Source organism: Chiroxiphia lanceolata, chromosome 1, assembly GCF_009829145.1.
Source record: "Chiroxiphia lanceolata isolate bChiLan1 chromosome 1, bChiLan1.pri, whole genome shotgun sequence".
Taxonomy (NCBI): domain Eukaryota; kingdom Metazoa; phylum Chordata; class Aves; order Passeriformes; family Pipridae; genus Chiroxiphia; species Chiroxiphia lanceolata.
In genome coordinates this window covers 54,891,857-54,905,181 of record NC_045637.1, presented here as the reverse complement: position 1 = coordinate 54,905,181, position 13,325 = coordinate 54,891,857, and the positions used below count along the sequence as shown (strand labels likewise).

The 13,325-nt window shown below is 36.3% G+C and overlaps 1 protein-coding gene across 2 annotated transcripts in view; it reads right to left on the bottom strand.

Annotated features, from left to right (window-relative positions):
* The window catches only part of CEP192 (centrosomal protein 192), a 60,944-nt gene that overhangs the window by 4,591 nt on the left and 43,028 nt on the right, over positions 1-13,325 (bottom strand). For both annotated transcript variants that reach the window (XM_032701806.1, XM_032701815.1), the window contains exons 36-43: positions 11,720-11,825; positions 10,138-10,342; positions 8,506-8,585; positions 7,565-7,660; positions 5,952-6,071; positions 2,016-2,134; positions 991-1,114; positions 489-547 (exon numbers count right to left, since the gene is read on the bottom strand). In XM_032701806.1, coding sequence (XP_032557697.1) covers positions 489-547; positions 991-1,114; positions 2,016-2,134; positions 5,952-6,071; positions 7,565-7,660; positions 8,506-8,585; positions 10,138-10,342; positions 11,720-11,825 — 909 coding nt within the window. The remainder of the gene's footprint in view (positions 1-488; positions 548-990; positions 1,115-2,015; positions 2,135-5,951; positions 6,072-7,564; positions 7,661-8,505; positions 8,586-10,137; positions 10,343-11,719; positions 11,826-13,325) is intronic.

Genomic DNA, 13,325 nt, shown 5'->3' with positions numbered 1-13,325 from the left:
ACCTCGTATTTGCAGAGAGTCTTTGATGCAGCTCTGCAGGTTTGTCAAATTAGAAGCATGATGAAGGCAATTTGCTTGGTCTGTTGTGCAGAAAGTATAAATGGAAGGAATGACTTGATTGTGCACAGCATGCCAAATGGTTACATGAAGCATTAAGCTTAACATTAAAAGCAGCAGCACTGTTAGAAACAATTTGCAGGGAAGAAATTGGCAGATGCAGAAATAACTGTGTGGTCTCATTCTGCTTCTAACCAAGATTAGAGAGTACAGCTTGGCAAGAAAAAAAAACAAACAGCAAAAAACCCTCATACAAAATCCCAAAACTTAACCAAAAAAAAGGCAACAAAAAAGCCCAACCCTTTACCTAGACAAGAATATTTTTATCTATATTTTAGCACTGTACATATACATAAGATATTTATCTTACTGAATTACTTGGTTAATTTTTTTGTTAGGAGAGAGAGAATGTTAGCATATGCATTACTCACCTTAGAGAGTATTTCAAGTGCTTGATGTAGAAAGGCTCTCTGGGACTTAAAAATTCCAGCTGTAATTTAATATGAAATGCTTAAAAGTGCACTATATATATGCCTATCATATTCAATTTATGACATGCTTAAGATAAATCAAGTCACTCACAAAATACAGTTGTACACAGACCCATGGTGTAAAAATAAAGAATGCCCACACTTGCGAAAAGAAAAAAATTCTTACCTCCATATTTTAATGAAGTTAAGAAATTAAATCACTATATCAGAATAATAACAAGCCTATATTATTTTTTCAGTTGTAAACATATTAAAAATACACTCAGTTATTCAGTCACAAAAGAGGAAAATTGCAGGAGACTAAAATCCTTCAAGTATTGGCCTTTGAAACTAACAAACTAAGACTTGTACTATTGCAATCTTTGTGAAGAATAAAAGAAAACAAAAAACAAAAAACGGTGCAATTGAACTATCTGTTTAAGATAAAGTCTGTCAAACTTACCACGTGTGTTTTAAGCGAATTATTCCGTAAGTTGACCTTTAATGTACATGTTTCCCCAACTCTAGCTGGAGGAAAAACGTAGAGGTCTTGTGGTGCATATACTCCTTGAATTATCTCCTTTTGTCTAATTTGAAAAAGGGATTTAAGATATTAACATTTCTGACTTATATGATCTGGATATATTGATTGCATGCTTAAAGATAACAGGTGTATTTTCTGAGATTAAATCAGAAAAAATGGAAAGATCCAGAAAATATCAACTCTCTCACCTTAAGTTCTATAGGCAAGATATTTTAGCCAGAAAGAATAATGAAAACATCATGTGGCATACAGTCATTTACCTATACACACTTTCAAAGTCTGAATTTTTCCTCCATATGCTTTACTTGAGAACTAGACTCTTCTCAGAGATGCCGTGTTTAACCAAAAAATTTTACTCCCCCTGACATATTCACATCATCCCACAGGAAAAGAACTGAAAATTAATTAAGACTGAAGAAGAGCAAGGTTAAGACATGCAATACAGTGGTTTTCTCAGAATTGACTTTATAGTCAATTGGAGTCTCCAAAAGGCAAATATAGAAAAAGATTTCACAAAATTCTACTGCCGATACCAGTTCATTTACCACAGCATATCATGGTCAAACAACTTAGAAACCAAACTGAAAAGGAGAAGCCTATGAGACTGAACAATACAGAGCCATTAAAAGGTTTGGCAAGTCTGTTTTTTGCAGCTGTTTACTCTTTAACCTGGAATCATAGGGTCATTCAGGTCAGAAGATACTCAGGTGGTCTCCAGTTCAACCTCTTCCTCCAGTCAGGGTCAGCTGTGAGGTCAGACCAGGCTGTCCAGTTAGATCCCAAAAATTTTCAAGGACAGAGACTTCACAGCCTCTCTGTGCAGCCTGTTCCATCATGTAGATGTCCCAATAGTAAAACAGGTTTTGGTTGTGGGGTCGGGTTCCACCCCCTAACCCTTTTACCCAGTTGCAGACACACTGTTTTCAAGTTTTGTCCATACATACCCTATTCTTGTGTGTCCTTCAGAGTAAACCTTCATTTCTGGTATAACTGGCAGCTCAGTTTTTGTAAGGGCACTTGCAGAAGCTTCCACAACTGGAGCTGCACTTTCTGGTTTAGCACCCTATTGGCAAAAAACAGAGAAGCCTGTAAACTTCACATTCAAAAGTATTTAAGTATTCCGGTACATAAGTCATTCCCCTTACCCAATCCAAGACCTTTCATTTAAAGTATAATCTTCCAGGAAAAGGAAAGTCTGGATCATTGAGATAAAAGCAATAACTCAGGAGGAATACTTTAACATGCTTCTGTGCTTTACGAATACTTATTTGTTACAAGACAGTTCACAACAAACTAGCAGTGCAGGTGGAATCTCAAGAAGGCTGCTAGCAACAAAGATTTTACTAAAAGCCAAAAAAAACCCCAATTCCTCTGCAGATATTCTGCCCATATGTCTCAAGAACAACCAAGCTGGCTAAACAACTGCTCAAAAAGAAGGAAGGCATAAGTCAGCATTATAATTTGAATTCTCACAACAAGAAAAAAGCTTTGTAATAATTTTGTATTATGAACAATACATCCTTCTCAAAGAAAGGCCTCTCCAGAGAGGCAGAATCAGATAATGCATTATAGAGTATTCGTACACTCAGAAATTAGGCCAAAATATTTACCATCATCAGGATGCCTATTTAGTGTATTTTAACACAAGGAGATCAGATCACCCTAAGGAAATACTTAGCAAAATAACCAATTTCAAATTCTGCACTGCTTAACGAATCTAGCCAGATACTGCTTGGAGTCCCTTGGGTCACAACATCTTAAACAAAGTTAAAGAACCGAAAGAACCTCCTACACTTTCGGTTGTACAACATTATGTCAATTTCTGAAATGGTGCTGACGTTTTAGACAAGCAGTTGATTCCCTTACGCAGGGAAGATGAAAAAAATAGATTCATCTTCAATAGAGCTGCTATGACAAACTTGTCTTTTAGGCATTCATTTCTTCTATTGAAAGAGCTGCTAATCAGTCTGTCAGAAATAGCAGCAGCCAAAAAAAAATTCTTAAAGAATATTTTTCAGTTGCAAATAACCCATGAACCCCAGTAGACCCCAATATATAAAGACAAGAAAGGACTTGCACGTGTCTTGTTTCCAGAGCTTTTAATATTCCATGTAGTGAAAAACTATGGGTACCATGCCTCTGTTATCATTCAAGTTCTGATTTATCAGAAGGTAAGTTGACTGCATGAGAATAAGGTACATTACGGAAAATTATCAGAAGTTACCCTAGTCTTTTTAAGGGCATCTTGAAGTATTGTGTGCTTTACCATAGCCTGTACTGAATTCTCCTGTTTCAAATGGGAGCAGTAACCATTCCAAATGGTTACAATTGAGTTCTGCTGCCCCAAATCCACCTCAGAAGCACAAAAATTTGTATAGCTTGAAAATTGGAATTATTTTGCTCACAGAGTTTAAAAAGATTTTTTCCCCTCCCCTCACGGGAGGGGAATACCCAAAGGTGATCAAGCTTTGTGCTGCTCATAATAGTAATCAAATCAAGAACTCTTCGTTAGCAGTAAGTTTTATGTTAAGCATAAAAGCATCTCAGTTTGCTGCAAAACGATACATGAGCTATGTAACTGCATAACTTTTTAAAGTATATAAACCATGTAAATTAAAAAATGGCACGCACTTAACATCTGCGGTATCTTCAAACAATAGCAGGGGTTCTTTATGAAGTTCAACTTTCTACTTGCTAAAAGAGCAGACAGGACTTCAGTGCTGTCCCAGCCTTGTGGCAGGTGCTTGCTACTTCACCCAGAAGGGACCAATAATTAGACCAAAATACCAGTCCAAGATTTCTGTGCACAATGGCAACAGTCACTCTTAGCTCAATGATCTTAGAACAACCCCCAACAGCAGCCCAACTAATGTTTCTCAGGAAAAGAAAAAACAAAGTTTGAATGACTAGTATTGAGAGGTTGGGGCTGCAAAGCACATATAGAATCCCTCATTTCTTTTTCTCTGGGACCAGCTTTGGAGATATGATGATCTGAGCTCCTGATTACAGTTTCCAGTAGTGAGAACCGCAAACACATGCAGAGCGCATAATCAAAGGTACAGTTAGTTAATTTTTCAGGAAAAAAATAAAAGTGGTATGTGCCACTGATTTTCCTAACTTAACCTTGTTCTTTTAGTTCCTTCCTGAGCTCTTCCAAAGTTTTCATTTCTTCTGAAGTGGTGCTATAAATAAATGCCACTCTGAAAGACAGTCAGTCAACTCTTCCTACCTGATTCTATCAAAAGTCACATTAACCACAGCTGTAGCCCTCTGCCTCAGCAAAACCACCAGATTTCAAGTCCCTTCCAAAGTTGTAGTAACACTGTCTAAACCCTTGATTCCTAGGACATAACAGATTATAATTGACTTGTCTTCTCAACTAAAAGCTGCAACAATCTGAGTAAAGGTTCTGTGTAGATCCTTCTCCCAAACAGATGTACAGTTCCTTACTGTAGTTGATAAATAAAGTTCTTCCTTTTCAAGTCTTTCTGAAAATGATAGTGACATGCATTTCAAGTATTTTCTACAAAATTTTTCCCATGTGCAGAGATGCTAGAAAGATCTAATTGTTAACAGCTTTGGGGGGGAAAAAAAAAAAAAAAATCAAGAAAAATCTGACACAGTAGTTCAAAAACATTAATATCAAGTTATGCTGCTCAAAGATTTATAAAGCTCTGACAATTAGTCACGTTTTAAGAAGAGAATTCTTTAAAACTCTAGAGTTCTGTTGAAGAATTAATCTTCTCTCTATTTCAACTAACTTTAAACAGACAAGCGACTTAGATGTTTTCCTCACTTTCAGAGAAATTATGTTCAAAGAATTTGATGAAAGCTGAGTAAAAAAGCCTCCCAAACCACACACTATACAGGACTTTTATGCCAAAAGTCAAAAGTTATTTAACCATCTTTCTTTACAAGCACTCTTTTCAACAAAATTAATTTGGAAAGAACAAGGATCCTACAAAATAAAATGTAAGGTATCCCAGCAAGAAGGGTAAGTAAGGTTCCTACTACTGCAGCAGCCTTGGTTCTCTACAGAAAGATCCCAAATCTTTGTCTGGGCTTCTGAGAAAACTCAAGTCAAACCCTCTGGAAAGGACAGCAAAGCACATATAGCAATCATGCAATATTGAATGTACAAAGCTCTTCACATTGAGCTTATTTAACTAATCATTAGAACTAATTCTTGCTTATGGTAAATCCTCTGTCCTATGTAAATTTTTCTTGTATGGAGGGTGAGGTAGGGATTAAAAGCAAAGTAAGGAGAGAGAGCACAGAAAACCACTTCTAAATCCTAACACTCTTCTTCCAAGCCTTACTATAAAGTTTGAGCTGAGGAACAAAAGGGCAGCAGAGGAGAGCTCAAACCCAATTGCCTCCATACACAAATCTCAGCATCACCCCCACCCACACTGTTACTCTGATAAAATACTGAAACAGGTTCATTTAGAGACATGTGGATACCTCCAATTTGGATATTAGAAAATTCCAAAATTGCATTTACATAATATAGCAAAGGGCAGTTACTTTGCTATTTATTTACAAAGATAAAACCAAACCACTTAGTGTCTTATACAAAAAAATCTTTACCTACAGAAACAACTCCTCCCGAAGGTAAGTTTTTCTCTCTACTTACTCTGAGAAAAATAAAGTTTTACATCTTACATGGCAAAAGATAATGCCATAAGCATATCACATAAGCAAGAGAGAGAATGTATTTTTATAACATAAGAAAAACAACACAATTTAGCCCAACAAAAATATTAGCAAGGTTGGGATTTTTCAAAATATACCAGAGTATAAGAGTACTGTATAGTAAAATCAAGATGTTATCAAAAATTTCTGCTCAAGACAGCATTTATAGCATTTTATATACTCACTGTCCCAGAAAGTTGAAATTTTAATTTATGTTTCCAACTAGGCTTTTCAACTGGGTGACACTCAAGGTCCCAGAACTGGGAGTAATCCCCTTTATCTCTAGGTAAAAAGATTACAGCAACCTACAAAAAAAAAGAGAAAAATTTTGCAGAAGATTATTAAAATATCCCGACATCTTTACAATTTTACCTGCAAAAAGTTATGGTTCAGCCAGCAGAAAATTTACACACTACAGAACATACATGCCACACACAGGTGATCTTGCAGAAAACAATACAACTAAACAAACTAGTCCTCCTTTGCCTACAAGAGAAAATATTGAATGAAACAGGTTGTGCAAGCAATTTCAAACAAAATTTGAGTTCAGCTATCTGCTTTAAGCAAAGTCAGCAAGTGCTTGCACAATTACTTCTATTAGTAAAATTGAGGAAAAGGGGACCAGGAGGGGAAATACGTGCAGCTGAAAAACAGCGATACCTTCCTTCATCTGTCAACTAAGCTGTGAACAAATCTACTCCTCCGGTGCCAAGTCTGTAAGTACATTGTGCTACAATTCACTAGAAGGCCTGACATTTAAACCATCTTGCAAACTATGAATTTGATCATTCTTAAAGGTCACCTATGTAACAAGGGTTTGTCTCCATAACGCGCTGTACCAGGTTAATTCAAGAATAAACTTGCATTGTTTTTAAAGTTGAGGTTGAGGGAAGAAAGAGAAGGAGAGCAGCAGATTAGAAGAGATCACTACAACTATATCTAATTAGCCAAATATCATATCCACTGCAAAAAACAGCACATCATGATAGCACTGTACCTTATCAGCTCCAGCCAAGAGCCTGACATGCCAATAACGTAAACGTTATTCAAATAGGCCTGAACTAGGATTGCTAAGGCAAGCACAACTGTTTAAATTCAAATAATGGTTTGCAATACTATGGAATTACTATGAAACTGGACAGGAGTAAGTTTTTCACTCTTCTAAATAGATTATGAATTGCATCATCATAGAAATAATGTCATAATAGTCCATGACAATTACAGGATAGGTGTTTATGAAGAGGAAGAGATAAAACTACACAGGAGAAGGTGAGAAAGGGAAGCCCCTTACAAACCCATTCAGTATGTCCTTGGATGTGCTTTATAATTGTGGTTATGAAACCCTCTACTGGCCAGGAGATACAACTGTAAGTCAAATGAAATCCAACTTTAGGAACAGACAACTGTTCTTAAAAAAGTATGACAGGAATGTTTCTAAGGAAGGGAAACCAGTTCTCACGTCAGTTTCATAAGAACCCAGCATTATCTGAGATTTTCTGCTGGACTTTTACAAAACATTTAAAACAATTTTCTGTTCTAAAATAATTTGGCCTTAAAAAACCCCCAACAGTAACACAAACACACCACCAAGCTGAAATCAAACTACTTTGACTGCATGAATTCTTAGAATCAACTCAGCTGACATTATAACAGCTGAGATAAGCAGATACTGACTACTTGATACAGACTCCAGAACCCAATACTGAAAGTGCAACATTTAACTGTTATCAGATAAAATTTATTTCTCATTTAAGATCCTATTTTACAATTGAGATACAGTATTTATACGTCAGTTTACCTTCTCTTGTCCGTGAGCTTCAAGAGTACCAGAAACACGGGAACAGTTGAAAGCAGAGTAAGTAACCCTAAAAACACTACCACTTCCATCCACATCCTGTAAATAAAGGTATGAGTCAGATTCAGAAGGCAAAGAAAAAAAAAAAACACAAAAAACCACAATACACCCACACACACCCTTGCAAAGGGCTGAGGAAAATACACTCAATCAAGCTGCTTTCAAGTAAACAAGTAATATTGACTCCCTAAAAGCAAATTAATAAAGACTGAAACTACTACGTCTGTGCAGTCACCATGACTACTGACACAGTTCAAAGTGGTGCAGTGCCTGGAACATGACATACTCCATCTTATCGGGTAATGCTAAGAGTGCTACATAACCATTTTTCATAATTTCATGAGAATGGACCACAACAATTCTAGCATAAAATTATCATCACTGCATTTCAGACTACCAAAAAAGTAGGGAAGCTTTTACAAATATCAATAGTACAGCTACAGTAATTGCACAGGCAACAGCACTGTAATTAAAATATCCTTGATGTAACTCAAATTACCTGCAGAGATACAACATACAGCACACTTTCAGCAGCACAGGTCTCAAAAGAAGGCAAGTCTAGCATTCTGGATCCAAAAAGAGACACCTGTCTTTCATGTGTGCTTGCTTACTTAATGCAATCTGGATGGTGATACCGTATGAGCACAAGCAAACTCTGTAAGCCAGTAAATGAACCAGAAACTGTCTCACAGACCACTGACTGATTCACAGTCAAGGAACCACATTAGAGATGAAAAAGGAGGAAAACACTTTGCCGAGAGAAAAAAATTTTGTAATTGAGGTCACGCTCAAATATATACTCTTTCTTGAGAGAAAGCAAGAAGAGAGGAGTTAAAGAACGCCCAGAGATTTGCATAAAACTCCCAATGCAAGCATTCACTCACTTTAACATAAGGTGGTGCAAAAGATGACAAATTCCACTTCACGTTTTCATCCCCTTTATTCTCCATTTCCAAGTAGCTCTCTGAAAGAGAAGTAACAGATTAGTATACTAAATCTCTTTGTTCAAGTATCTCTAGGAGAAAGAGTTTAAGCAGAAACTATGTTTCTAGACAAACAAGTTTAATGCAAACAGTTTGCATGGTAACAACTCCAAGAGCAGACTCAAACAAAGCATGCTGTCATAAAATTCCTGAAAGCTTATGCAGAAGAAATTTGGAAGTTTTCTAGGGAAGAATCTTATTGATGATGCTTACAAGATACACGGTGAAGCCTCAATCTCACCCTCGATAACCCTCCAACAATAATACATAATCCTCTAAAAGAACCTGAAGCATATCAAAGAATGGTATGTCATTGCATTGCTGATAGTTAGAAGTTAGGTTCTTATAAACCCAGAACATGACAAATAGCAGAGATCTAAGTCACCTCCAACAGTCTCACTTGATTGCATTCAGGTTTTTGACAGATACCTTCACACACCAGTATACAAAAAGAAACCAAAACCACCACACCACACACCACAAAGAGCTAAAAGATACCCAACTTCCCCCCCCCCCCCAAGATATTATTTGATCATTCAGAAACAAAAACCTCAGAGTATTCCAGTTTGGGACCAAATAAAATTGCATCAAAAAATCCATTCTCATCCTAGTATGGATTTGTTACTTAGCAAGAATTAACAGGACAAGATCATCTCAGTCTAGAGCAGCACTTTCAGAAGTTTAGCTGCACATATACAATATATAGGACACTTATTAAAAAAGGAGAGAAGTATTATATTACAGCCCTATTCCATAATTTTAGCAAAAAACCTCCAGATATAATTGATAAATTAAGCTTTGAAAGATCTTAAGTCTGTTGGATAAAATGTAATGTCAATGAGTCATTAAGAAATCCCTCCTTACCTAGAGAAGTAAGTGCTACAAAAAAATCTGGTATCTAGATAACAGAATGACACTTTCATAGAGTTACTTTGAGAATTTTAGGCATTACTGGAATTAAAAGTACAGACTGAGCATTTCAGACTCCATTATCAACAGTGTCCTCCTCGATCACTGTGTACCAAGACAACGACAAACAGCCTCATAGCTGATATTCCCCCTGTTTTAAGGAAGAACATTTATTTCTCTGCTAAACACAGATAGATTTATCTTACATCTTAGGGACATAAACACAGATGAGAATGGATCTACTCCTAAAGTGCATTGAGCCAAAAGAGCTTCAACTAGACGCAGTAACTTTAGAACGCTCTCTTTGCCCAGGCACAGTAGAGCTGTACTCATCACTAAAAAAACTGGCAACTTACCTGTCTGTATGCAAATTTTTCTGTGGGAAAAAGGTGTGACTATACTGTATAAGGAGAAAAAACAAATAAGAAAAAAAAAAAAAACAACGAAAAAACCCAGCATTTGAAACTAAAGACAAGAAGGGGGGAACTAGACATTCACACTTATCAGACTAAAGGAACAAAATCAAAGTCAAGGCACTCAAGTTTCCAAACATGTAGTACAGTAAACAAAATCTCTGAACACATGATATTACAGATGTTGTACTTAATAAGTAAGCACTATTACCTGAGCTTTGGCCAGGTCTTGTTTTAGGAAAAACAATGTTTCTGTTCTTTATCTCCATTTTTGTTAGAGGGAGTCTGGAGAGAGGCTTTTCCACATGACTACCAGGATTTTCTGACTGTGGAGTAAATATATCACATCTTCTACATGGAAAGTCTGCTCCAGACACTCTGTGTGTGGTTGCCTCTTGAATATGCACTTTAACAAACTTTTGCACAATTTGGAGAAAAACAAAGTTTTAAACAGTGAATATTGATATATTAACAAATCAAAACATTTAGCTCTATTTCCCTGAGCTGTAAGAGCTCATGCTCAGCTTTACATTCCAACAGAAGAAAGGTCTCATATGTTAAATCAGGTCTTCTCCAGCCTCAAAAGCTTAAAGATTCTAAGACAAGTTTAACTCGAGAAAAGGAACACTTACTGAAAACTTGCTATCTACACATTTTAATTCAACAGGAATAATAATTTTAACTAGTTTAACTGACAACTCCTGCAACATTCTCTGCTTGCAGAGAATGGAAACAGGGCTGCCTCATTCAGAATGAGCTTTATATTCATTTCTGCTACATAATTAGCACTTTAAAAAGTTTCAGTTAATGCTAGTAAAACCTTAGTATACTTTTTGCTGATTCGGACAGGTAGCAAATAAATGGCAAAAGCATTATCAACTACCAGATCTCTTATAATTTGATTGGTTTTGCTATATTCTCTATACTTGTCCTATTAGATTTCTTCAATCCTTTTCTCATATTGTAGAGCATAACGTAGTTAAATATGTGCATCATCATCATTTCATTCTCAACAACTTCCCTGTTTGTTTGGGTTTTTTTAAGGTAGCTTCCAACTGCTCACTTCCCTTCATGAAGAAGGAAAGCAGATACAGTGTTTTATCCTTCCAGTGTCTTATTTCTCTCTCTATGCTTTGTTACAATTAACCCAAAATACATACGGGCTGTAAAAATAAAAAAAAGAGGTCTCTTTCTTTGGGAGAGATAACCAAGGAGTCCTTCTGCTTTTATACTGATGAAAGAAGAAACTGTTGGCTTTCTTAAATTTTATTTACATGCCTTAATTCAATCAGGGAAAAGTCTTGGATTAAAATCCATGAAGAGCAAGAACCTGTTCTAGACACTCTTTATCACAGACTTGTTGTCCAGAAGGTTAAGTTTACCTTATGGGAGGTCCAAAGAAGCTATGGTGACTTGTCCAATAACCTCTTTTAGCTTCTTTTATTTTAAAACATGACATAGACTACTTTTATGTGCATGTGTACATACATACACTTAGTGTTTTAGAAAATGATGCCTAAGGCAGTGGTGGGTGTAGAGATGCAATTTTGTTGGCAATTCAGCTGAAGCATTCACAAAGTTTTTCTTCAGAGATGAATGAACTAAGAGTCTCATTTTGCAAAACAGCATCTCTACTTCTATTCTTCTTTTTTTTTTTTTTAAAGAGAACTTTACAAATTGGAATGAATAATGGAAGTTGACTCATACCCAAAAGGTTTTAGCAACATTATTAGACCTTATCTGGCAAAGTAAAATAAACAGTTACAATGTCAAGTCTCAAGTAAACCACGTACCTTTAGTCCATTACCACTATGGATATAGACTAGGCCACTCCAAGGAACTAATGAAGGCTTTGTGGCAAGTGCAGGATTAGGACTCACCAGAATTAGTGCACTGCTCCTAATGAAGAAAAAAACCAAAGCCAGCTAGCATGATCCTCATGTTCCTCATATTAGAATGAGTATCTACAACAGATCTCACTACCCATCAAAAAAGGATGCACTTCTAGGATAGCAGATAAGTGAAGATGCTCTAGAGGTAGTTAAATTTAAGGTATTCAGATATCCAATATATTATTAAGCTTTAGTAGCCAGAAACTTAATGCTAACACATTTAATAAACCTGTCATTGATGGTTTTATAAGGGTCAAAGGGGAAAAAATAAATCTTATCTATTGTTAAACATATACAACCAGACAGGCCACGTAAAGTAGATATGTAACTATATGCTTCAGGAAAAAAAGCTTCAATACTAGTCAACCAGGGAATGTTGGCGTTCAAACAAAGTATACTGCAGAAATTGCATTTCAAGAATTTTTTAAACTAACTCTAGTTTTAGAGAAGCAGATTGCTTTCCTTCCTCCCTTACAGAACTGATCCTGGAAAAAAAAGCCTTTCAATTTTATCGATGCTTCCTGTAGTTATCTAGAGTAGAAGACACAGAAGAGCCAAAAATCAAGTAGCAGTAGTAATGAAGTCAGGCAGTCATTGAATCAGTGAGAACAAATTTTGGTATACAGTGTTCCATACTCTGTACTAGATTCATTTAAATAAAGGGGAGATAGTTAAGTAATGAAGTATTTGAAAAATAAGTACAAAATCATTGAAGTAAAGGTCATTAGTTGTATGTGCACAAAAACACTCAAGCTACACCTGAAGAATTAGCTTAATATGCCATTAGCACAGCACTTCACATTTGAAAAATTTAGCATAGGAACAAGATGAGTTCCGTAATCACCGTCACAATATGACCATCTCTACAAATTTCAACTAACAGATGTTAACGGTCTTAAATATCAAATCTGGATACTGGTATTTCCTTAAAGAATTTTGAGACTCTTTTTGAATTTTAGCAGTTTTCAGAATCTTTTCAGTCACACTTATGGTTCTCTCTCATGTACAACCATGTTCACAAGAATATGCTTTCTTAAGTACACACAGTATCTGTTACCAGAAACCATTCCCCTGCCTTTGCTCCTAACCAGCTTGTCTTGGACATTTACTGCAAACTACTCACAGAAATCCAACTTGCATGGGTTCACAAACCACGTGTCTCTCAGGAGAGTCACAGTCAACCTAAAGACATAACCTTTGAGAACTTCTATTGCTATGGAAAGGAAAGGAGCCTAGGGAAGAAACATTTTCCAAAGGTGGCTCTTGCAGCCTTCGGAGATTTCAACAGTTCCCACTCCAAAAGTGCAATTCCTTTCCCAGCACTTACCAATACTCTCAACACTGAGGCACAACAACATTATCAGAGGTTAGCTTCAGCTCATTTTCAGAAGAAATCTCTTGGAATGGTACCAAATTCAGTAGGGACCCAGGTTTTCGATATTCCACATTCAGGCAGGTTAGAGATCTCCTTTAGCTCATTCCACAGAACTTAAGGGGTTTAGTCAAG